Source organism: Triticum urartu, chromosome 6A (assembly GCF_056163025.1).
Source record: "Triticum urartu cultivar PI428250 chromosome 6A, HENAU_Tu73, whole genome shotgun sequence".
Lineage (NCBI taxonomy): Eukaryota > Viridiplantae > Streptophyta > Magnoliopsida > Poales > Poaceae > Triticum > Triticum urartu.
This window is the reverse complement of record NC_141878.1, coordinates 603,193,703-603,217,251: the sequence shown is the minus strand read 5'-3', so window position 1 is coordinate 603,217,251 and position 23,549 is coordinate 603,193,703. Positions and strand designations below refer to the sequence as shown.

General features: G+C 45.9%; 2 protein-coding genes across 3 annotated transcripts; both read right to left on the bottom strand.

The window, feature by feature from the left end:
* Window positions 1-10,589: 10,589 nt before the first annotated feature.
* LOC147967175 (uncharacterized protein At2g24330-like) lies at window positions 10,590-11,995 on the bottom strand. Of its 2 annotated transcripts, none has more exons than XM_087527514.1 (4): window positions 11,676-11,995; window positions 11,401-11,554; window positions 11,188-11,291; window positions 10,590-10,958 (listed from the first exon to the last, which is right to left on the bottom strand). In XM_087527514.1, the coding sequence occupies exons 1-4, from the start codon at window positions 11,898-11,900 to the stop codon at window positions 10,839-10,841; spliced, it is 603 nt and encodes a 200-aa protein (XP_087383640.1). In that variant the 5' UTR covers window positions 11,901-11,995; the 3' UTR covers window positions 10,590-10,838. The 2 variants fall into 2 exon arrangements, with proteins under 2 accessions (XP_087383640.1, XP_087383639.1); XM_087527513.1 differs by having other exon boundaries at window positions 11,179-11,291; window positions 11,676-11,979.
* Window positions 11,996-13,635: 1,640 nt separating this feature from the next.
* LOC125528793 (eukaryotic initiation factor 4A-III homolog B) lies at window positions 13,636-18,404 on the bottom strand. The gene is made up of 8 exons (XM_048693230.2): window positions 18,009-18,404; window positions 17,253-17,493; window positions 17,087-17,167; window positions 15,244-15,351; window positions 15,049-15,168; window positions 14,500-14,667; window positions 14,300-14,386; window positions 13,636-14,024 (listed from the first exon to the last, which is right to left on the bottom strand). Exons 1-8 carry the CDS (start codon window positions 18,329-18,331, stop codon window positions 13,911-13,913), a joined length of 1,242 nt encoding a protein of 413 aa, XP_048549187.1. The 5' UTR covers window positions 18,332-18,404; the 3' UTR covers window positions 13,636-13,910.
* Window positions 18,405-23,549: the final 5,145 nt, after the last annotated feature.

Sequence of the window (23,549 nt, the reverse complement as noted above, 5' to 3'; positions counted from 1 at the left end):
GGTTCATGTCAATTCCTAGGGAGATCATTGGTAAGTTGGTCTTCAAAGAAGCAAAATTGTATATCTCTCTCCACAGCCGAAGCCGAGTATATTGCTGCCGGAAGTTGTTGTGCCCAATTATTATGGATGAGGCAAACTTTGATGGATTACGGTGTCAAATGTGACAAAGTGCCTCTTTGGTGTGACAATGAAAGTGCCATCAAGATCGCCGAGAATCCAGTTCAACATAGCAAGACCAAGCATATTGAGATTCGTCATCATTTTATTAGAGATCATGTGGCCAAGGGAAACATTGAGTTACTCCATGTCAACACCGAGAATCAACTAGCAGACATCTTCACCAAGCCCCTTGACGAAGCAAGATTCCGCGAGTTAAGGCATGAGCTAAATATCATGGATATTAGTAACTTCGGATGAAACTCTTGCTCACACACACATACTCATGTACTATCTTGCTTAGATGTAGGCACATGTCTAGGGGGAGCTAGCTCAACTCATGAGCTATCTTATCCTAGAAGTGCATAAAACAAACACAATCTTTCACATAAGCCACTTTAGGTGGTACTTGTGCTTCAAATATGAGTATTGGTCTTGGGCCCAAGGTTCATATCTTCGCGGTGCCATACCAAGTAAACTCAAACATGGTGGCCTCGGCCACCGCCCTCGCTTGATGGTTGTGTTCGTGTTTGTTTCGCTTGTGTGGTGTGTTGTTTCTTTTCTTTTTTGGTTGGTTCTCCTCGCTTCTCTTTTGGTACAAGTGCTCCACATATACCCTTTCCATAGTGATAGGACTTTCCTCGCGGCGTATTCAGAAATGTAGACCGAGTGCTTTGTGAAGTAGGGGTAAGAGTATACACTCAGCCATGTATTTAAAAATCCACTCATGTCAAAGTTCCTGAATACCCCGTGCGCACGGGGTTGTACCGTGCACACGGGGCCCCCGTGCCCACGGGCTCTGTACCGTGCGCACGGGACCCCCGTGCGCACGGGGCTCACTTAGCCCATGCGCACGGGGTTTGCGGTTTCTGGTCCTGAAGAGGTGGGGCGTGGGGGGGCTCGGGTTCATTTCCACCCATTTGCCCCCTCCACTCCCCGGGAAGCCTCCAGCGCCGCCGTCGTCGCCTCCACTCACCAGAGCTCCTCCGGGCTTCGTCGGGGTTCCTCCTCCGTGGATCTGCATCCAGATGGGGTCCTCCTCCGGTTGGTCTTGTCCCCTTGTTCTATCTCCTTGAGTTCCTTTCTTTTGTTCTAGCTTTAGGGTTTCTTTGCTCCCTAGATTCGTTTGGCCTCTACTAGCGTGTAGATAAGTCTAGTGCTTAGATCCGTTGGTCCCTCTGCTACACCCACTCCCGGAGTTCATTCTGGTAGTGGCTATCGCTGGGAGACCCCCGTGTCCACAGGATGTTTGACCCCCGTGCGCATGCGGCCCCGTGCCCACGGTCCTGTACCGTGCGCACGGGCCCCCGTGCCCACGGGGTCTAAACCCCCGTGCACACAGGCTATCCAGGAACTTTTGCCTAGATTTTTGTCTGTCTCCTTGCCATTCATATTGCACTTGTACTCATTTGTGTCTCGTGCTTTGTGTTGTTGGGTGTTTGCGTGTGTTTCAGACTCCGCTGACAAGAGGTCTGAGCTTCGTCGCAAGCATGCAAAAGAAGGATCAAAGGACTTCACCATTGCTCGTCGTCAGCCGTCTGAAGGCATGGGTCAGGGGTCTGGGTCTGGTCAGGGCCGTGCTCGCCGTGCAGCCTCAAAGCGGCCCGTTGGTGAGGCTTTCGATGATTCTGAGGAAGAATATGACTCACAAGATGATGAGATAGAAGAAGAAGATGATCGTAGTGAGGAAGATGAAGAAGAGGAAGAGGAGTCTGGTCCGGAGCAAGCCATTCCGGGCAGGCGTGACCTCCGGAATATGCCTCTTGTCAAGTGGACCAAGCCAGAGATCTGGGCTGAGAGACAGAGCCATCTGTATGTTAAGGCCACGAGTATGGGAATGGATCCCCGTTTCAAGAATGGGTTTCAGCAAAGGATCTATCATGAGCTTCTTATGACCAAGTCAAATAAGTTTGCTCCTCACAAGCAAGTCAACACTGAGAGTTTGCGCGACAATGACCATCTGTATCTCGGTGTGTACTCCGCTCTTGGACGACTGGGTCTGATTCCGTTTGTCACCTTCAACCACCCCTACAATGAAGATCTCATGATGCAGTTATTTGCCACTCTGTACTTCTCCAATGATTCTGCTCTCACCCTCACATGGATGTCCGGAACACATCAGTGCTCAGCTCCTATGGCAAAGTTCTTCGAGATCATTCCCTACCCGTTCATGGATGAAGAGGCTGTTTCTGATGAGTTTGGCATTGTTCGGGAAAGTGGGCAGCGCACTAAGGATGAGATTACCTTTGCTTACAAACAAGAGAAGTCGTTTGTCACTGGGTCAATCAAAGACCTCTTGCCCCTCTATGAGACCATGCGCCATATCCTGCGGTATACCCTCACTCCAAAGGCCGGGGATTCCCATAACATTCGGAGCTCCATGCTTGATGTCTTTGTGTATCTTCATCAGAAGAAGAAAGTGGATGTTCTGGATTTCATGTACTACGAGCTTCGTCAGTGTGTACAAGAGAACAAGTCTTTGATCTATGCTCCATTCATGCAGGCGTTGATTGAGACCGTCTGTCCAGCAAAGTACATTGCCAGCTTCAAGACTGATGTTCCCAAGCGCAACTCCAACTGGACCCCAGCTGCTCCTGCTCCCTATGTGCCCATCAAGAAGGGGCACGACCCTAGGCCTGAGGATCGTGCTACTTACACTCCAGGCGTGTCCTCTACTGCACGGATCCCTCGTGGTAAGGCCAAGTCTGTTGGCTCTGAGGCCATCTTTGCCAAGGAAGAGAAGAAGTCACTGTTCAAGACCTTGAGCAACATGTTCAAGATGTGTCAGTCGATTCAGCGTCGTCAGATCAAGGAAATCAACAAGGAGAAGCTTGTTCGGTGTGAGCATAAGGCAGCAAGGGCTGCTGCTGGTGAGGAGGTCGGTCCAGGTTCAGAGGACGTCAACACTGAGGCCACTGCTCGGTCTTTCCCAATGGCCAGATGGCGTTTTGATGATGATGATGATGCCTCGAGTGCTCCTCCTCTTGTCTAGTGGGTCTCGTGTCGCCATTTGTCTCCTTTTTGTTGTCTTGATGACAAAGGGGGAGAAGTGGTGTGTGTGTTTGTGTGTTCGTGGGTGTGTGGTGCGTTCGTGGGTGTGTTGAGATCTCAAGCCTCGTGTTTCTCGTTGTTGGTTGGTTTTAGTTAGCTTGAGATACTCTTATTTACCTTCCGTCTGTGTGGTTGTGAGACTCTTGCTTTATTAGTGAACCTTGCCATTATCCTCTTATGCTTATTGGGTCTCACATTATTTGCTCACCACACTGTGTCATGAGATCTAGGCACCGTTATAGGTTTATTTTGATGAATCTCATGACTTAACAATAATGATCTTGGTCGAACCTCCTATGGGTGTACTAGATGCACTCTTGTTTTCGGGCACACATATAGGGGGGGGCTATCATGATCATTATTTGTTCCATGGCTTTCTATCTGTTTATCCTCTTTGCCATGCTCTAACCACGTTGTCATCAATTGACCAAAAAGGGGGAGATTGAAAGTGCTAATGGCACTTAAGCTATTTGGTGTGATGCTAATGTGGTTAGTTGAACTAATATCGGTTGCTAAAGTTTATCTCAAGTTATTGGTTCTAAGTGCCCGCGATGGAGATGTGCGACCCCCCCCCCCATTTCAAAAAGGGCAAAGGCGTGGTCTTTCGATGCTTCGGAGGTTTAGTTTTGGTTTGCTTAGAGTCGTAGGAAAGACCGCACTATTAAGAGGGGTTTGTGTGGATAAATGTCATGTGGGAATGCCTTTGCCGAGACTTACTCTCTTACCCTTCCCACTCCTACCACCTAAAAAGAACCTAGTGTGTGTGTTGTGGTACTCAGAAAGTTGCAACAGAAAGTTACTGGGTACCCCGTGCGCACGGGGTCGCACGGGGTCCTATGTAAACTCTCTGGGTACCCCGTGCGCACAGGGTCTTTTGCCCCCCGTGCGCACGGGGTGGTGTGTTTGTCTCTGTGTACCCGTGTGCACGGGGCTGACTTAGCCCATGTGCACGGGGTCCAACGGGCAGAAATCCCCACCAGCCCATGAACACTATTTATAGGCCCTTCTTCTACCTCCAACCCTTAACCCTAATGTCTTGTTGAGCTCCACCATTGCTACACCCCATTTTGCTCAATACTCTCAATCCCTCCACCCAAACTTGTTGAAACTTTGGGGATTGGGAGAGCAAGACCCGATCTACAACTTGACCAAACCAAATCGTGTTCCCCGCAACATTTCTTCCCCATTGACTTGTTACTCTTAGAGCTTGGGCTCCTAGGCGGTTAGAGGTTCCTCCGGAAGCTTCCTTGCGTGTGGTGTGCTCCGGAGAAGTTTGTAAAGGTGTGGTGGTCGCCTTCAAGACCAACCCCGAGTGTTTCGAGGCTCATCCGTTGGGGGTGACTCGAAGGAGAATATGGTGAGCCTTTGGTGGCATTCCGCAAGCTTTGGCTCCGGCACCGCTCCAAACGAAGATTAGCTCTTCCCCAAGGAAGAGTGAACTTCGGGTTAAAATCCTCGTCCTCGTCTCACTTGTGGTTAATCCTTTCCCGCACCTTTCTTTGTTGTTGTATGCTTGTTGGCTTGCTAAGTAGTTTGTTGCCTAGCATTTCTCTCTTGGAGCTTGCTTGTCATATAGGTTGCATTCACCTAGTTGCATATCTAGTGAACTCTTTTATCCGCTAAGCCTTAAAATCTACAAGTAAGATTAAAATTTGTAGTCTCCTATTCACCCCCCCCCCCTCTCTAGTCGACCGCATCGATCCTTTCATCAAGTATCCTTGAACTTTTCGAACTCCTCTTCCGTAAGTGTCGGATTTTCCTCCAGAATCTTGGACAGGGGTTCCTTGGCCTCAATAGCTCGTTTCACCCTCCCTTTCCAGGAGGTCAAGTCATTGCTGAACATTCCCATGGTGTGATTGTTAATCTTTTTCATCTTCGGATCATCCCACGGTTGTTCTATGTTATCATCCCAGTCGGGGAACTTGAATCTCTTGTGCAACTTCGTCAGGTGCAACTGCCTCAAATGTTCTTTACTCCTTAAGTCATCATCATTGATGCTCGCGCATTCCCGTAGGATGCATCCTACTTGGTTCCCATAGCACTTGCGAGGTTCTTTCGGCTCTAATGCTCAAACTTGCCAGGTGCCATCTTTGTGATCACCAGTCGTCCAATGCCTAGTTTGTTAGGTTTTCGTATCCTCTGCTTCTTCTGCTTCTTCTTTTCGGTAGCGGCATCGGTGCTGGTACCTTCCACGCCGGTATCTTCCCCGCCGGTCTCGGCGCCGCCATCGGTGTCGGCGCCGTCAGTGCCGATGTTGGCGCCAGTACCATCATCTAGGCCGGCCTGCAAACCTTGACGTTGCTTAACAGACAAAAAGTTAAGGTACTCTTTTTCACCTTCATAATCCATCTTGTCTGCATCTTGGTCAGAAGGCCATGTTTCTTCGTTGTTCGACATTGTTTCCTATGATTAAGTCTCCTCGTTTAATTCTAAAACTATGAAAAATGAGAAATGACATAAAAAAGATCAATGTTTGCCGGAATGTCATTTCCCAGTAACTCCCGTCACTCGATATGCCTACTATCTAGCACAAGTCATGCCAAAATTTACGGAAAATTTTGGAATGACCTTTGCTATAAAATGGACATATCGAGCGCCTGAAATTCACCGGAACGGAAATGAATCAACATTCCGGCGTAACATAGGCCACTCGGATCATTTACCCTACACATAATCATCATTTTCCATATATGACATGTCCAAATGACATGTCCAAATTCCAAATATGACATGTCCAAAACATCACATGTCCACATATCACATGTCCACTTCAAATTTGCATATAAAAGGAAGAAAAATATAGAACTTGAAGAAAAATGCAAGAAGTCATAACAATATTTGAAAGTAAAGTTCAGCCTACCTAAATTTGCTTTAACAAGGGATGTTGATTTGGACAATTGCTTAAACTAATTCTGTTTTTTAAAATACTAATTCTAATTAACTAACTAAATTCATAACTAAATAAATAACCTAATTAACCTACTGCCCTAACTAAAACCTAAGTAAATTAAACAAAGAACCCTAGCTAGCAGAGGCGGCGAATAGATTGTGGGAGCGCCACCAGCCGCGGGGGTGGAGGCCGGTGATTAGGGCTGGGTTGGAGGGCGACGCTGGGAGGAAGAAGATGATGCGGTTGGTGGCTGTTGGATATTGATTTGACGGTCCAGATTTTCAACTGGCGATTAAAAAATGCAGGTACATGATGAACATGTGTTCCCATAGTTTTTCTCTCCAAACTTGAATATTGAATGTAGATTCAAAGATTCCAGGAGTTTTTGTAAAGTACTAAAAGTAGGCGATGTTGCAAGTGTGACGTGAGAAGATAATGTTGGGCATGTTTTTATTATGGCACTTCTAAAAATAATGAGTGCCATGTTTTTGTTCTTCTTCATTTGATTCATTGCGATTGCCCCCTATTTCGCACTAGGAGAATAATTTTCTGCATGGGAAATCAAGTCGAGTCGATCTCGACCCTTTTTCCCCGAAAAAAGATGGACTTTATTTGCTCAAATTGGAGCGTCAAGAATGAAAAAAAGACCCGGTCTTTACATAAGTAGGATGCACACAGCCAATACCAACATGCGCACACAAAATGCACGCCAACAAATAGTAAAGTCATATAAGACTAAAGCTATGCATGGGCAAGGAGAAAAAAAGAAAGCGATCAAATCCACAATCAGTAAACTACAATAGTGAATATCTCTGCACGAACCATCTGATGACACCACATGAACGAGAAAGTTCTTCAACAGCAACGCCTCTAAAAAGCATGCGATGCTCAACCGCCGCCATCACCGGATCCAATCACCTAAGGACAGAATCTAGGTTTCACCATGAAGAACCAATCTAAGCATATCCAAGTAATGCCTTCAACAAGATAGCGCCGTAAAAACATCGCCATTATCAGGTATAACCAACTTGGTTCACACCTAGGCTTTCACCCCGGAGCTCAAGACTGGGTGCTCAAGTAGCACTGCCATCGACGCCGGCCATGTGTTGTCGCCACCACTTTTTCTCGATCACAGCAGTTACATGCGATGCGATGTGTAATCGCAGCCGCTGCACAACCTCCTCTTTGCATCAAGCCGTCGTCCATATTTTGCATTTCATCGCCAAAGCCAACCTCCAGGTCTAGAGAGAGACACACTCACAAAAACCTTTCGGTGGCCCCTGCAATTCACAACGAGGTCACCAACGCGCTACATAGACCCACCAAAACCGCCGCCTCCTTTCGATGTGCGACCATGGTGATCGCCGTCAACGCGTCAGCCTGCCGCCACCCACCGCGAGGGCTTTGGTCAACGAACACAGGCAGCGACGAGGAGAGGATGCATGGAGGAGAGGGCGCTGGGGGCGTCGGCGTGCAGGCGTCGCTCGAGTCGCGAAGAGCAACACAGGGCCGAACCATTTTCTTCGGGTGTCACACAGTGCAAGGGGACGGCGAAGATTCTGCTAGCCCGATGCACTGAAGTGCAAAGCTAGCCTTCACGTCCGCACACTCCGCCATCACGGATCTGGAGCGCAGGCACCACACGTCCGGACAAGTAGCACTGCACAAGCCGAGGATCGCCACCGCCATCCTCTGCCGTGCAGGCCAGCGCAACTCACAGCAGACCTGAAGAACAACCGTCACACATGCTCGCAGCACCGCGCCCAAGCACCCATGACCATGCCGATAATGAAGCGGACAGCCGGAGCCGTCCATGTCAGATCTGATCACCAACGCCGTTGTGCCGCCGCTGCTGTCCACAAAAAAAAAGGTTTTGCAAGCTGTTTTAGCTTACAAAACGATCTTATATTATGAGACGGAGGAAGCAAAACATATCTCGTGTTTGTGTCAGGTTAATCGAATCTAAAACAGCATAGAAGATTTTGCCATGACATAAGACGAGGGCCAATTAAATCTCACCTCAAAGAAATATCCCGCGTGAATGAACTGAGCACCTATGCAAGAGTATCATTCTTATCGCGAACAACGTGGTACAACACAGGATATTGTTTTGGAGGTTGGCATTACATAGCCAGATGTCCTCACATAAACGAATTTCCGACCCGTCTTTAATAGCAAAAGATCCAGAGCGGAAAAAATGTTTCTTCGCCGCCATTAGACCAGACTAAAAATGTGAGTCACTAGGTTTCCAATAGGCCTGAGACACAGTCTTTTGGCCTACATACTTGTTGCACGGGAGGGTTTGCCAAATGTCATCCTCAATAAGTAGTTTGAACAACAATTTACTAAATACCAATGCCACCTTGGTCTTTTTGCTTACAAACCACACTCCATTTGACCAGTTTGTACCTTTTCTTTTGACTGTCTCCTTACCAAAAGAATCTGGATCTAAAATAATCCAGCCTTTGCAAGAGGGGGTTGGAAAAGGAAGCATATAGAGAACCATATTTGTGAGGACAGAATTGATCAAGACCAACCGTCGTCCAACAGAAAGCAACTTTCCTTTACAGCTGCTCAATCGTTCCTCTAAGTGCTCCTCACCATGTTTCCACTCCGCAATAGTGAGACGCTGATAATGTATCAGAATTCCCAAATATTTAATCAGGAATTGGCCTTGTGCACACCCAAAGAGGTCAGCATAATCAGCCGCCTTCTCATGGGCTTCTCCCAAGCAGAACAATTCACTTTTATGGAAGTTGATTTTAAGGCCCGACATTTGCTCAAGCGCTGAAAGCAAAAGTTTCAAGTTTCGAGCCTTATCCAGGTCATGTTCTATAAAAGGAATCATATCATCAGCATATTGCACAATAGAGTCCACCATCCACAAGGTATGACACTACACCTGCAATTTGCAATCTGGTTGTCCTACTTGGCGCGATCAATTAGGATAGCCACCATGTCAGCAACAATGTTAAATAACATTGAAGACATGGGGTTACCCTGACGTAGACCTTTTTTTGTCTGAAATAATGGCCTGCGGCAGAAGTTTTGGATCCACCAGCGCCATTTATCAGATAACCCTTTCATTCTCATAGCCTATTGAAGGAAAGACGAGTTGACCTTGTTATTGGCCTTTTCAAAGTCAATCTTAAAAATTACTCCACTCATGTTTTTCTGGTGCATCTCAGGAACAGTCTCATGTAGGATTACTACTCCGTCGGGTATATTTCTGCCTTGCACGAAAGTCCTTTGAGATGGTCGGACGACATGGTCAGCAACTGTGTTGAACCTATTAGTAGTCACTTTGGTGAAAATCTTGAAGCTGGCATTAAGGAGGCATATGGGTCTATATTGTTGGATCCGCTCAGCCTGCTTAATTTTCGGCAACAAAATGATCTCGCCAAAGTTAAGCCCGAATAGGTCAAGTTACCCGGCATGAAGACAATTGAACAATTCCAAAAGGTCAATCTTGATGACCTCCCAGAAATTCTAACAGAATTCTGTGGGGAAGCGATTCGGGCCTAGAGCTTTGTTATGTTTAATTTGGAACACCGCAAATCTCACCTCCTCTTCAGAGAAAGGTGCCTTGAGGATATTGTTCTCTTCTGTCGTGACTTGTGAAATGTCATCTATTTGGGCTTTGTCAATGTGAAACTACCTTCTTCCGATGCCGACCATTGGTGACGAGTTGGAAATAACGTGTATTATTGTCTCCCTTTAAGATGAAGTTGGCTTTAGATCTTTGGTAATATTTGATTTCCTCTTTTCACAAAAGACGTGCAACTTTCTCATTGGATTGATTTACTTTCCCATTGGATTGATTTTTCAACTCAATCTCTTATTGCGACAAGATGCGAGTCTCTGCGATTTTGTCGAGGTCGTCAATAATAGTGGATAGGCTTTGCTTTTTTTGTACATTTCATTGGTGTTTTTCGCCCATTCAGAGAGGTGTTGCCTTATGGCTCTTATTTTAAAGTTATATCTCTGAATAGGTGTACGACCTATAGTGGGCCTCTTCAAAGAAAGGTGTCATGAGGATATCGTTTGACTCTATGAGACCATACATTCTTGATTATGTCCTCAAAGTCTTCCCAGTGCAACGATCCCAGTTCAAATTTGAAAGGGCGGCCAGTAGTTGGGCTCGTGGAGTTAGAATCAAGAATAATAGGCACATGATACTATAATTCCTCGATACGCTCTAGGGCCGGTATGAGGGGAAACCCCTGTGAATCACCAGTCAGTTTTAGGAATCGACCTATGATGGCTAGGCTGCATAACCGCATGCCTAGCTAACCACTGAGATAAACCCTCTCTGGTTCATATTATATGCGTACATTTGTGCTGTGGTTGTGGTTATGATGGGCACGTTCTGGCATGCCAAGATCTCAGGACAGACATGCATCCAAGCTAGCAGCATGATGTGATGGTGTGCCATGCCAGCAATTGTACATATATGCCAGCCCACAAAGGCTGGCTCACAGCACAACCCGAATTGAATCGCAAAAAAGTGTCCCAATTCAAAAGCCCAAGGGTACAACCAAGCAACCAACCAATGTGTCTGCACGTACGTGTATAAATATGCCTGAAGCCACACTTTTTTTTTCACGTATTATGCTAGTAATCCGCAGGCCTTACTATGCTGGTAGTGCCACTAGGCTAGTGAAGACAAATGTTGCACGCATGATCGATGATGTCGTCGTCCCCGCCATGGATGATGCGGAGAAGGTGGATGGAGGTGGAGTCAGTCGTCTCCGATGTGGAAGCTCAGCCGCGAGTGGCTCCGCTTGATCCTCCCGGCGGCGGCGGCAGTGACCGGCTGGTCGGAAGTAGCAGCAGCAGCAGCAGCATCTGGATCGTACTTCTGCATCCATCCATGGCGATGAGCACAGCACGTTAATTGATCAGGCAGAAGAAAATCTAATAGCATCAGATGCAGTATTAAACTGCATCATGACTCATGATGATGGGCATCAGATCACAGCATGTGTGTACACTAGTAGTATATGGTGACTGATTTGGTGTATGTATGTATGTATATGAATGAGTGTGTGTATGCAGGAGAGGAGAGAAGCAGGACGTACAGTGGAGACCTCGATGAGCTTCTGCATGTTGTGGTGGCTGCCTCTGAACTGCCCGATCTTGGCCTTGCGCTCCGCCACCAGCGCCCTCAGCCGCTGCTCGTCCCGCGCCTCGACTGCCATATGCAGAATTTGATCAATCAAACAGAAATGATTGACCATCGATCTCGGAGATGCTTGATCTTAATTTCTTTCCGGTGCTTGATTGATACTGTATGAACTTACACATGTTGTGGAGCCTGGCGAACGCGGCCAAGACGACGGCGGCCGAGGCCGGCACGGCGAGCAGAGGAGGCGCAAGCAGGAGCAGCAGCTTCCTGCTCCAGCCGGCCACGCGCCGCCGCCTCGCCGTCCAGTAAGCATGCACCAACGCCACCACCTGACCAGCATGCCGAAATGGTGAATAAATGTACAGGGGGTGATCAGATCAGGTGAGATGACGGCTGATGGGAGCAACGACGGATGAAAGAGTTAGCGGACGATGAAGATAGGTGATGGACCTCGATGGCGAGGGAGGCGACGGCGATGCCGCGCCGGACGCCGCAGGCACCGGCGTGGCGCCTGCTAATGCGGGCACGGACGGCTGCCTCCTCGTCGGCGACGGCGCGCAGCCGACGCTCGACCGCGGCCGGGTCCCCGGCGGGATCGCCGAGCTTCCACCACACTCCCGAGAAGCTGCCCGCGCGGGCCAGCCGCTTCGCCGCCGGCGCCTCCGCATCCGCCATCGGTGGAGCTCGCCTCACGAGGGTCTGCTAATCAGGCGTCAACTAGTTCAACTGTTTTTCATACCTATAAATAACTGGAACGGAGTGGAGGAGTTGTGCGCCCATGTCAACAAAATCCACCGACCACTCTAGCAAAATAAATAAAACTCTCAACGTTGAAATGGCAGAATCGTATAATATCCTATTGTATTTTCAAGCAGAGAAACGCCAGCTAATTTAATTTTATTAGAATAGAATTTTCGAGCGGTGGATAAGATCGCCAGCCACAATCATTGATTGATCAACGAGCACGTCGCCAGCCAACTATGACCTGTTTTTTTCCTAACACGGTACCTAGGTTTTGAGTGCATGGTTAACAGTGCAGCTGGCTGTATGATGTTGTCATGTCATCTACAGGTAAATTTATTGTCGGCAAGTACAATAGTTAGATTAAAAAGGTGCTACTTTACTACTACATAGCCCATCATCTACACTCAGATAATGCCTAGGAGTATATGTTGCATTTGGCTCTTATTCAGTAGCCGGCTCCTCTTCTCTCCCTTTTTATGCCAGCAAAAAATAAATTATTTTAATTCTTATAGGATGCTTGCACAGGGGCGGAGCCAGGGGGACGAGCAGGGGCCTCCCCCCCCCCCCCCCCAACGATCAACAAATTTAGTAACAGCGACGAGTAATTGCCAACGAGATTAGATCAATATATGTACTAGCCCCCCCCCCCCCTCTCCCTCCCTATACTCGAATCCTGACTCCGCCACTGTGCTCTCATAACCTTATTGTGGTTGCTCTAAGTGTAAGAGCACCTCCAACGGAGCGACCCAAACGGACACGAATTTTGTCCACTTTTCGTCCGTTTGGGTCAGCCTAACTAACACTTTTTTCCACTTTTTGTTTTGCGTCGGCATGTTCTCCCAATGCAGGCATACCCATGTCGAGCGGACGTAGCATTTCTTTTAAACAATTGAAGCTGTCAGGGCTTCGCCAGTCGAGACGAAGGGCACCTGCACGCCTATGCCTGCGAGGACGAGCGTCGCCGCGGAGGAGCTCCTGCGCAGGTCCGTCCGCCGGTCGTCTAGGTGGTGGTGGGGCCGGCGACGGACGCGGCCGCCACGGCCGAGGTGCTGCGGGGCCGACACCCACCTCGGCACGAATCCAGCCCGCGGCCGGATGAGCGACCAGGGGCGGCGATGGCCGGGCGCGCCACCAGGGGCGGCGGCCGGGCACGCGACCAGGGTGGGCGGCGATGGGGAGCGGTTAGGCGTAGGGGGTAGCTGGAGAGAGAGATGGTGGGCCAGTAGATAAACTAAAAGAGAGGTGGGTGGGTGAGAGGTTGGCTAGGCCCGGACAAAGGCAAATGAGACGGGCACAGGAAACATCCGCAAATCTGGGATCGAAATGTGTCTGAGCGAATATAAAATGAGAATGGGTCTCTATGTTGGGCCGACGTTTTTGTTCGTTTTGGTCCAAACGAACACGAGCGGACGAATTGGGTCGGCGAACCATGTTCTGCACGTCGTTTGATTGGCTACATCAAGCAGAGTGTAAATTGCAAATTAGTCCGCCAGAGCCTGGTTTGCTTGATGCAGCCTACCAACCGCGTCACTAGTACTTGTTCTGAACATGATAATTTTTCAAGATTTTATTTAGAACAGAGGTGCAGATATAGATGGCAGCAAACACAGCAACATTCCCAACATCCAAATCAAATGGGATTTAGCAAGTCACACAAATCGAGGCATTAACCAAAACACTGAAACAAAATCTAATAATATCAAAATCGAAATGAACAGAGTGTTTGTCTGTCATGGCGGCGTCCAAATCAGAAGATAGTGGAACAACAAAAGAGTGTTTTACATGAGCTAGTCAATCCAAGAAAGAATATATACACTTCCCATGTTCCCAAAGCAACAAAAGAAATCTCAAGTTACAGCACCAGAAATACAGCCAAGCATCGCAACCAAATCCCCACACGCACCGAGACAAAGAGAGGGAGGGATCGATCCGGTCCAAAGCTCAGATAAGATCAGCGACGTTCATGGGCATCTCGTCGATCTGCGTGCTGTAGTACTGCTCGATGTCCCGAAGGATACGGATGTCGTCCTTGCGCACAAAGTTGATCGCCACACCCTGCAGTCATGGCACACGGAAAATTTTCATGCAAGTCAAGAGTAGGCAGCATTTGGGATGCAGAGAATAAACATTTTGTTACGATTAGTCAAGCCTTGCATATTCACTTCCGACAAGAGCTTTTAAACAAAAGTGTTGAATCACTGAATTTACTCCAATTGTTTTCTTTACTGAGACAGCATTATCTTTTAATTGTTTTTAGCAACACAGAAACTATAACCAAGATTCTCTAGTCTAAACTAACTTGAGTTATGAAGCAGGAGTGAGAACTTTACCTTGCGCCCGAAACGCCCAGAGCGACCAATACGATGGATGTAAAGCTCACGGTTGTTTGGGAGATCGTAATTAATGACAAGAGAGACCTGAAACAAATCCAAACAGATTCAAGTCAGTAATCAAAGATGAGCATCATCATGCAACAGCGTGCTTGAAGCTAACCAACAAGTGAAAGCTAAAACTGGCAAACAAGACTTGCCTGCTGGACATCCAGCCCTCGAGCCCAAACATCGGTCGTGATCAGAACACGGGTCATGCCTCCCCTGAACTCACTCATGATCGCATCCCTTTCCTTCTGAGGCATGTCACCGTGCATAGCTGACACCGTGAAGTTGTTGGTGCGCATCCTTTCAGTAAGCCAATCCACCTGGCCAAAAGACAACTATCGCTTTAGCAAGCTGTGAACCATCAATTATGGCAATTGGACATAATTGACAAAGCTGCACATGGTTTTATAATACTTCTCAAGTCAAAGCACATCACTACAATTTAATAGTGTAACCGATAGCAAACCCAAAACATAGTGATAGACTTAAATTCTAGCACTGATCAACACAGAACAGGAGAAAATGATCAACTTGTAGATTCAGCGACAAAGTGATATGCATATGCCATGTCCATAAGGATAAACAAGAAAATTGGTGTCGACAAATGCTAACTGGAGTAGAGCAGAGTACTTCAAATAACAGCAATTCACCAGGGGCAATCATATGAATAACAAGAATCATTCAACTGAGCTACGCATTACCTTTCTCTTAGTGTTGCAGAAAATGACAGCTTGGGTGATTGTAAGTGTATCATAAAGATCGCACAGTGTATCAAACTTCCATTCCTCTTTCTCAACAGCAACAAAGAATTGTTTGATGCCCTGCAAACATGACATGGAAAAGGTAAGTGCCAAATAAGATAACACACAGTAAACAAAACAAGTGGCAGTATTTACCTCTAGGGTCAACTCATCACGTTTTACAAGGATCCTGACTGGATCAGTCATGAACTTGCTAGTTATCTCCAAGATGTCATGGGGCAGAGTTGCAGAGATCAAAACAACCTGTGTGGTACAAGAATACACAATTTGAAAAGCATGAGATCTCTGTCATGGAGATCAACTATTTCTAGTCATCAGACTCGTGCTCATGTTAATATTAATTCGAAAAGGCTAATTTTCCCATTACATTTCACTGCTTGAGGAAATGTTCACCTGATGTAATACTGATGAATAATAGAAGGAAACGCAAAACAGAGGAGCACCCCAATCTGTCCCCATATATCTCTAACTCCTATAAAAAGCACATTTGATGATGTTTCATGTGGCTATTTCTAGAGCTCTCCTATCCATTACTGTTTGGCAAGGTTCTATTCTATTTATTTATATTGTCTATAGCTATATGCTGCATTGACATTGAGCACTAAACGGTTAGATAATCATGCAATTAAACAACCCAATGATAGATAATTAACCTTTATTTGACAAGCTTTAAACATGCATATAGTGTGATCTTTACATCTACTCAAAACATTATTCCAAAAGCCTAGGATGATCAAGTCACATAAAAAGGGCCTAGGCATAATTAACACTTCCTTTGGGCCAGCAGGTACCCTTTCACTTCTCTGTGTTTTCTCTAACTTGGTTTGCTTGCTCTGTTAAGTGCTGAATGTGTGCTTGGCTGCTTGCAGCTTGCACTGATCAGAGAGGAATGGCAGAAAGGGGGCAGCAACAGTGGATAGGCTAAGCCTAGGACTTGGAGTTTGTAAGTTGATACCATGGTATTAGATATCCTGCTGCTAGAATAGCTTATTAAAATGCTTTGGGCTGACCTACATGTCTATAGTTATATTAGTGGGCAACCATCATATCTGCAGAGTAATGTTGTTGGAAGTTATGGACATTTGTGTTGTTTGCCTGATGAGGTCCCAAGAGAGGAATTGTTGTATAGGTTTCAGATAAGGGAGAAACACAGACAACAGTGAAATCCCTGAATTAAGTAAATTAATTATCAGAGTTAGGGCTCTATTCTGTGCAGAAACAAACTTAACTAGTTCTTTCATTTCCTCGCGAGTTTCCGTATACTGTCTGCATGTAGTAACAGAAGTAACACCTTCAGTTGCCTCGTCAGCATGGATTAGTTTTTTGATTGTGATTGTGATTGAAGTGTATGCCTTGATCTTTACTGGATGATGCAGTTCCGTGCCCTTGGTCCATTATTGTCCTTATTATTTCACGGGCGAGCAACTGTTAGGTATATGGCAATAGCTCAATTAAAAGTAGAGGTCTACTGTTTTTGCAAAGAAGATTTCACCATAATATTGCCACCATGGTAGAGGGTAGAAGAGGAGTGTAAAAGACAGAGGTAAAAAAGATGCATGGAGGACGTAACTAGAGGCTAGAGATAAAAAAAGATGCATGGAGGACGTAACTAGAGGCTAGAGATAAAAAGGGGCATTTATAAGAATCCAACAGGTGCGTGGTTGATGACTCACAAAATATAATGAATTTTAATAACATGTTTCTATACATGTTTTATCTTCCTTAGCTTTCTTTTTAGGAAATTTTATCTTTCGTAGCAACGCACGGGCAGCTAACTAGTAACAATGACATGCATTGCTAGCTACAGCAAGATGATTACAGTCGAAAACGGTGCAAGATATTTGTGTTTCTCAATGAAAAAATCAAGACAGAAAGGTGATATATAGAGAGAAAAATTAAAGTCAGGTGACAACTTGAATTATGCAGTGAAAAGCCTGAAGACTGATAAATTACACAGATAAGTAGTTCAAAGACGGACCTGAAGTTCTGGGGGAAGATATCTGTAGACATCATATATCTGATCCTTGAAACCTCTGCTCAACATCTCATCGGCTTCGTCCTGTTATGAAATCAACCATGTTAGAATCGTTGAACTTGGCCAAATTTATTTTAAAAGAAATGCAGTATGACAAGAGCAAACTAACCAGGACTAGGAGCTTGATGGCTCTTGTGCGAAGGGTCCTTCTCTTGATCATGTCACATACTCTGCCCGGGGTGCCTGAAACAACATGCACTCCAGACTCGAGCTTCCTAATATCCTCGCCGATACTTTTGCCACCAACACAGGCATGCACAGAGACGCTCATGAAGTTACCAACAGCCTGCATCACCCTCTCTGTTTGCGTCGCAAGTTCCCTAGTTGGCGACAGTATCAGCGCCTGCACCCTACAGAATCGAATATCGACTTCAGCTTCACTCTTTCAGAGCAAGTGGCGTGTAAACAGTATCGTGACAGGCAGTAAAACTGACAAGGCACAAGGTCAACAGAGTGTAAATTGTATAGCCCATTCGCAGGGGGTGATACAATGCATTGGTTTTAGTAACAGGTTCCACAAATCTATTTTGGATCGAGTGCATATGCATCATGGAAAGCTGGTGCATAAAAGGGTTAAATGACAGTAAACAGGCAGTTGGACTCTAATGTTTGAACAGATTCCACAAACCTAGGCCGAAATCACACATCCCGCCGCAAAATCGAGAGCACGACACGAATGAATCCACGCGGGCGCTAATGAGACCAGCTCTATCAGCGGGGCATGGCAGTCCAAGACGAGCATCAGCTAAATACAAACCCTAAAATCTAGCGAGTCCTTGGCCGACCAATCGGCCAAGCAAGCAAGCAATCCGACAATCCGGCGACGGTGGCAGAGGGAGGGGAGGGGAGGGGATGGGCGACTTACTCGTGGACGTTGGTCTCGATGACCTGGCAGACGGAGAGGGAGATCATGGAGGTCTTGCCGGTGCCGGACTGGGCCTGCGCGATGACGTCGCGGCCGGTGATGATGGGGATGACGGCCCGCTGCTGGATGGCGGAGGGCTTCTCGAAGCCGTAGCCGTAGATGCCGCGGAGCAGGTCCTCGCGGATCCCCATGGCGTCGAAGCTGCCGACCACCTCCACCCCCGCCGAGGTCTCGAAGGTCAGGTTCTCGTCGTCCATCGGCCGGCCGCCGCCGCCCGGCCCGCGCCTCGTCGACGTCGTCGCGCCGCCCGCCGCCGCCGCCATCGGAGAAGCTGCGAAACCCTAGCTGGATGTGGGGGTTGGAGACGTGGGGAGCAGCAGCAGCAGACAGAGACGCGGACGGGGAGAGGAGACTCTTTTGCCTTTTGCGCGTGGCGTCGCGTGGCGTGGGTACCTGGCAGGCCGGCCCGCGATGCGAGGTCGGTGGATCGGGGGTGTTTTCTCGGCCGTGCGTGGGCCGCTCTCGGGCCTGATAGAGATACAGAAAGAAAAAAAAACGATTCATGAGGCGGGCGCCCCCTGTGTCTTGCTTTATTATAGCGAGACTTACCGCTCAAAAAAAATTATAGCTAGACTTTTTTTTTAGATTTGCCAGCGCTTTATTGATCAACGTGGATGTTTAAGGAAATACAACAAGGGTCATCCGGAGTAATAATCCACAAGTGGGCCAAGCAAAATTGAGTGTTTGGCAAGTAAATAAATGAGCTTCCGAATTCGAAGCTCTACCTTCAAGAGTAACTAAGCGGCGATCTAACTTACTAGCCCTAGTAGTGAATTCCTTAACGATGGCCTCATAAGTGTCTCCTCTTCCCTCCCAAGATGTCATTCGCCACTGTCTTGGAGTCACCTGCAATAACAATCTTTGAGATTGAGACATCTTTAGCTAGAGATAAAGCCTCATGGCAAGCTAGATTTTGCAACGTTGATGGGTCTGTGGTACAGGGCAGCAGAATAGGGCGATTCCTATATGACGCGCGCGAGTGTCAAGCTCTCGCCGCTTCGCTGAAGCAAAGAAACCGATCGACACGATATGGGCCGGCCCATTTGGAGCGAGGAACTGGTTTTGTGAAACTTCCAGAAGGTCCCCTGAACCGGGTTTTTTCTGTTTTGTTTTCTTTCACAGGGTTTTTCGGTTTTCTTCATTACTTTTAGTAAATGTTTTCTTTTTTCTTCTTTTTTAACCCCCTTTTTTTTCTTTTTTTCTACTTTTTGTGTTTCTTTTTTCTTCTTCTTTTTTGTTTTCCATAAATTCAAAATATCCAAAATATGTTCAGGTTTTTTGAAATTCGTTTGAATTTTCAGAAAATGTTTTTTGAAATTCCAAATTTTGGTCATGTTTTCGAATTTTGTTCATGTTTCAAAAATAGTTTTGAATTCCAAATTTTTGTTCACCGTATTGAAGAAAAGTGTTCACCATACATTGAAAAAATGTTCAGTGTGTATAAACAAATGTTCATCATATATAGAAATTTTGTTCAGCATGCATTCAAAAAAAGTTCAGCATATTTAAAAAAATGTTCAGTGTGTATTTGAATAATGTTCACCCTATACTAAGAAAATGTTAAATGTGTATGCTAAATTCGCTTTCTAAACATTGTTTGCAGTACAAAAAAAGTATTCAGATTTCAAAAGTTTGTTCAATTTTTGAAAAACATAGTTTATGTTTAAAAGAACAAGAATATTCGAAATTGGCGTGAGATTTTTGGACATTGTTCGCATATTTAAGATTTTCATTTTTTCCAAGAATTAATGGAAAATGTTGAAAAACCCCGGATCTACCAATTGGATTGGTACTTAAAAACAAACGCCGTTTTTAGGATGTACACAATTAGTATCCCAGCTGGCCAGCTTCGTTTGCAGGCAGGGCCGACCCATTCGTGCGTCAGCTTTAGCGAAACCACCTTGTTTTGACGCACACGAGCATCGAGCAGGGGCACCCACAGAATAGATGATGAACCCCAGTATCATCAGCTCGAGATGTCGTGAACCCTCGCGTGAAGCGGAGCGCCAGATAGACCGGCCCAGCCGCACGGGAGGTCATAGCCTCAGGCTTTTTTTTCTTATTTTATTTCACATTTTTCTATCAAAAATGTAAAAAGTGTATGGAAAAAAAGTAGACATAAAAAAATATAAGATTTCAAATAATTTTTAATCATGTATTTAAAAAAAGGTTTAACGTGTGTATAAAAATGTTTCTAATGTATATGAAAAATGTTGAATGTGCACTTAAAATCAAGAAAAAAGGAAAAAAAGGAAACAAAGAAATAAGAAGAAAAAAAGAAGATAATCGAGAAAGAAACAAAAAAATGAAGAAAAAAAGAAAGAAAACAAAAGTGAAAACCGAGACAAAGTTGGAAAAATTATAGCAAGTTTTATGTGACTGCTACGGGCTGAGCAAGAACCATTTTTACCTACGCATCAAAACAACAACGATATTTCGTCAAGTATGTGTTGTTTTAACCTTCTCAAGGACCGAGCGTAGCCACACTTGATTCAATTAAAGTTGGAGAAACTGACACCCGCCAGCTACCTGTGTGCGAAGCACGTCGGTAGAACCAGTCTCGCGTAAGTGTACGCGTAATGTCGGTCCGGGCCGCTTCATCCAACAATACCGCCGAATCAAAGTATGACTTGTATCGTCCACAACTCACTTGTGTTCTACTCGTGCATATAACATCTATGCATAAACCCGGCTCGGATGCCACAGTTGGGGAACGTAGTAATTTCAAAAAAAATTCCTACGCACACGCAAGATCATGATGATGCATAGCAACGAGAGGGGAGAGTGTTGTCCACATGCCCTCTTAGACCGAAAGCGGAAGCGTTATGACAACGCGGTTGATGTAGTCGTACGTCTTCACGATCCGACCGATTCAAGTACCGAATGCACGGCACCTCCGAGTTCAGCACACGTTCAGCTCAATGACGTCCCTCGAACTCACGATCCAGCAGAGCTTCGAGAGAGAGTTCCGTCAGCACGATGGCGTGATGACGGTGATGATGATGCTACAGGCGCAGGGCTTCGCCTAAGCACTGCTACGATATGACCGAGGTGAATTATGGTGGAGGGGGCACCGCACACGGCTAAAAAATCAACTGATCAACTTGTGTCTATGGGGTGCTCCCCTTCCCCGTATATAAAGGAGTGGAGGAGGGGGAGGGGCCGGCCCTCCTAGGCGCACCCCAAGGGGAGTCCTACTCCCACCGGGAGTAGGACTCCAACCCATCCAAGAGTAGGAGTAGGAGAGAGGGAAGGAGGAGAGAGGGGGAAGAAAAGGGGGGGCGCCGCCCCCCTCCTTGTCCAATTTGGACTAGAGGGGGAGGGGGCGCGCGGCCTGCCCTGGCCGCCCCTCCTCTTCTCCACTAAGGCCCAATAGGCCCATTAGACTCCCTGGGGGGTTACGGTAACCCCCCGGTACTCCGGTATTTGTCTGAACTTGTCCGGAACCCTTCCGAAGTCCAAACATAGTCATCCAATATATCGATCTTTATGTCTCGACCATTTCGAGACTCATCGTCATGTCCGTGATCATATTCGGGACTCCGAACTACCTTCGGTACATCAAAACACATAAACTCATATTACCGGTCGTCACCGAACGTTAAGCGTGCGAACCCTACGGGTTCGAGAACTATGTAGACATGACCGAGACTCGTCTCCGGTCAATAACCAATAGCGGAACATGGATGCTCATATTGGCTCCTACATGTTCTACGAAGATCTTTATCGGTCAAACTACATAACAACATACGTTGTTCCCTTTGTCATTGATATGTTACTTGCCCGAGATTAGATCATCGGTATCTCAATACCTAGTTCAATCTCATTACTGTCAAGTCTCTTTACTCGTTCCGTAATACATCATCCCGCAACTAACTCATTAGTTGCATTGCTTGCAAGGCTTATAATGATGTGCATTACCGAGAGGGCCCAAAGATACCTCTCCGACAATCGGAGTGACAAATCCTAATCTCGATCTATGCCAACTCAACAAGTACAATCGGAGACACCTGTAGAGCACCTTTATAATCACCCAATTACGTTGTGACATTTGGTAGCACACAAAGTGTTCCTTCGGTATTCGGGAGTTGCATAATCTTATAGTCATGAAGAAAGCAATAGCAATATACTAAACGATCGAATGCTAAGCTAACGGAATGAGTCAAGTCAATCACATCATTCTCTAATGATGTGATCCCGTGAATCAAATGACAACTCATGTCTATGGTTAGGAAACTTAACCATCTTTAATTCAACAAGCTAGTCAAGTAGAGGCATACTAGTGACACTCTGTTTGTCTACATATTCACACATATACTAAGTTTGTGGTTAATACAATTCTAGCATGAATAATAAAAATTTATCATGATATAAGGAAATATAAATAACAACTTTATTATTGCCTTTAGGGCATATTTCCTTCAGTGACTGTCCCATGATGAATATCATCCAACAAGTCACCGATCCAATGCCTACGAATTTATCTTATATTTTTCTTGCTAAGTTAGTACTGCTATTATCGCTGTTACACTTGCTACAAAATTATTGCTATCACTATTATCATTGCTGTTACTTGAATTGACAACTCAACTGCTAATACTTTCAAATATTCTTTGGCTCTCCTTATGTCGAATCTATAAATTTGGGTTGAATACTCTACCTTTGAAAACTGTTGTGATCTCCTATACTTGTGGGTTATCACGTGGGTATCTAACGGGCCGGGCCGCGATGCGAGGTCGATGGATCGGTTCTTTTTGTGGACTGTGCGTGGGCCGCTCTCTGTCCTGAGAGAGAGAAAGAAAAAAAACGATTCGTCTAGCAGGCGCCCCTAGCAGGAATCCGTATTTGGCGCTACAGACGCCCGTTACAGTGCAATCTGCAAACGGGCGCCTGCAGTAGTCCGAGCTGGGCCGGCCCATTCTACCTTTTTCTTTTCTGAAAAGGATAAAAAAAGCAGCGCGACCCAGATTCGAACTCAAGACTACTCAATAGAAAGCAAATCGAAGTAACCACTGCGACACCACCATGAGTCATGCAATCTCTCTTCTTTCCACCATTTTATTCCTTTCTATTCGCGAAGCTTTCCTTTTTTCTTTTCTTAAATGCGTGAGTATTTTTTTAAAGAAAGTTTCAAATTCGTCGGACGTTTTTTTTCTAATTCTATTTTTTCGCATTTAGTGAACTCTTTTTCAAATTCGATGAACTTTTTTTGAATTCGATGAAATTTTGTTCAAAGTCGATGAACTTTTTTCAAATTCGGTGAATTTGTTTCCAAACCCGGTGAACTTTTTTTCAAATCTGGTGAACTTTTTTCAAATCCGGTGAACTTTTTTAAATCCGGTGAACTTTTTTCAAAATTGATGAACTTTTGTTTCAAATTTGATGAACTTTTTTACGAAATCGATGAAAACATTTTTCAAAATCACAATGTTTTTTCCAATCGATTCAAAAAAAATTAAGTGGTACAATATATGAATAAAA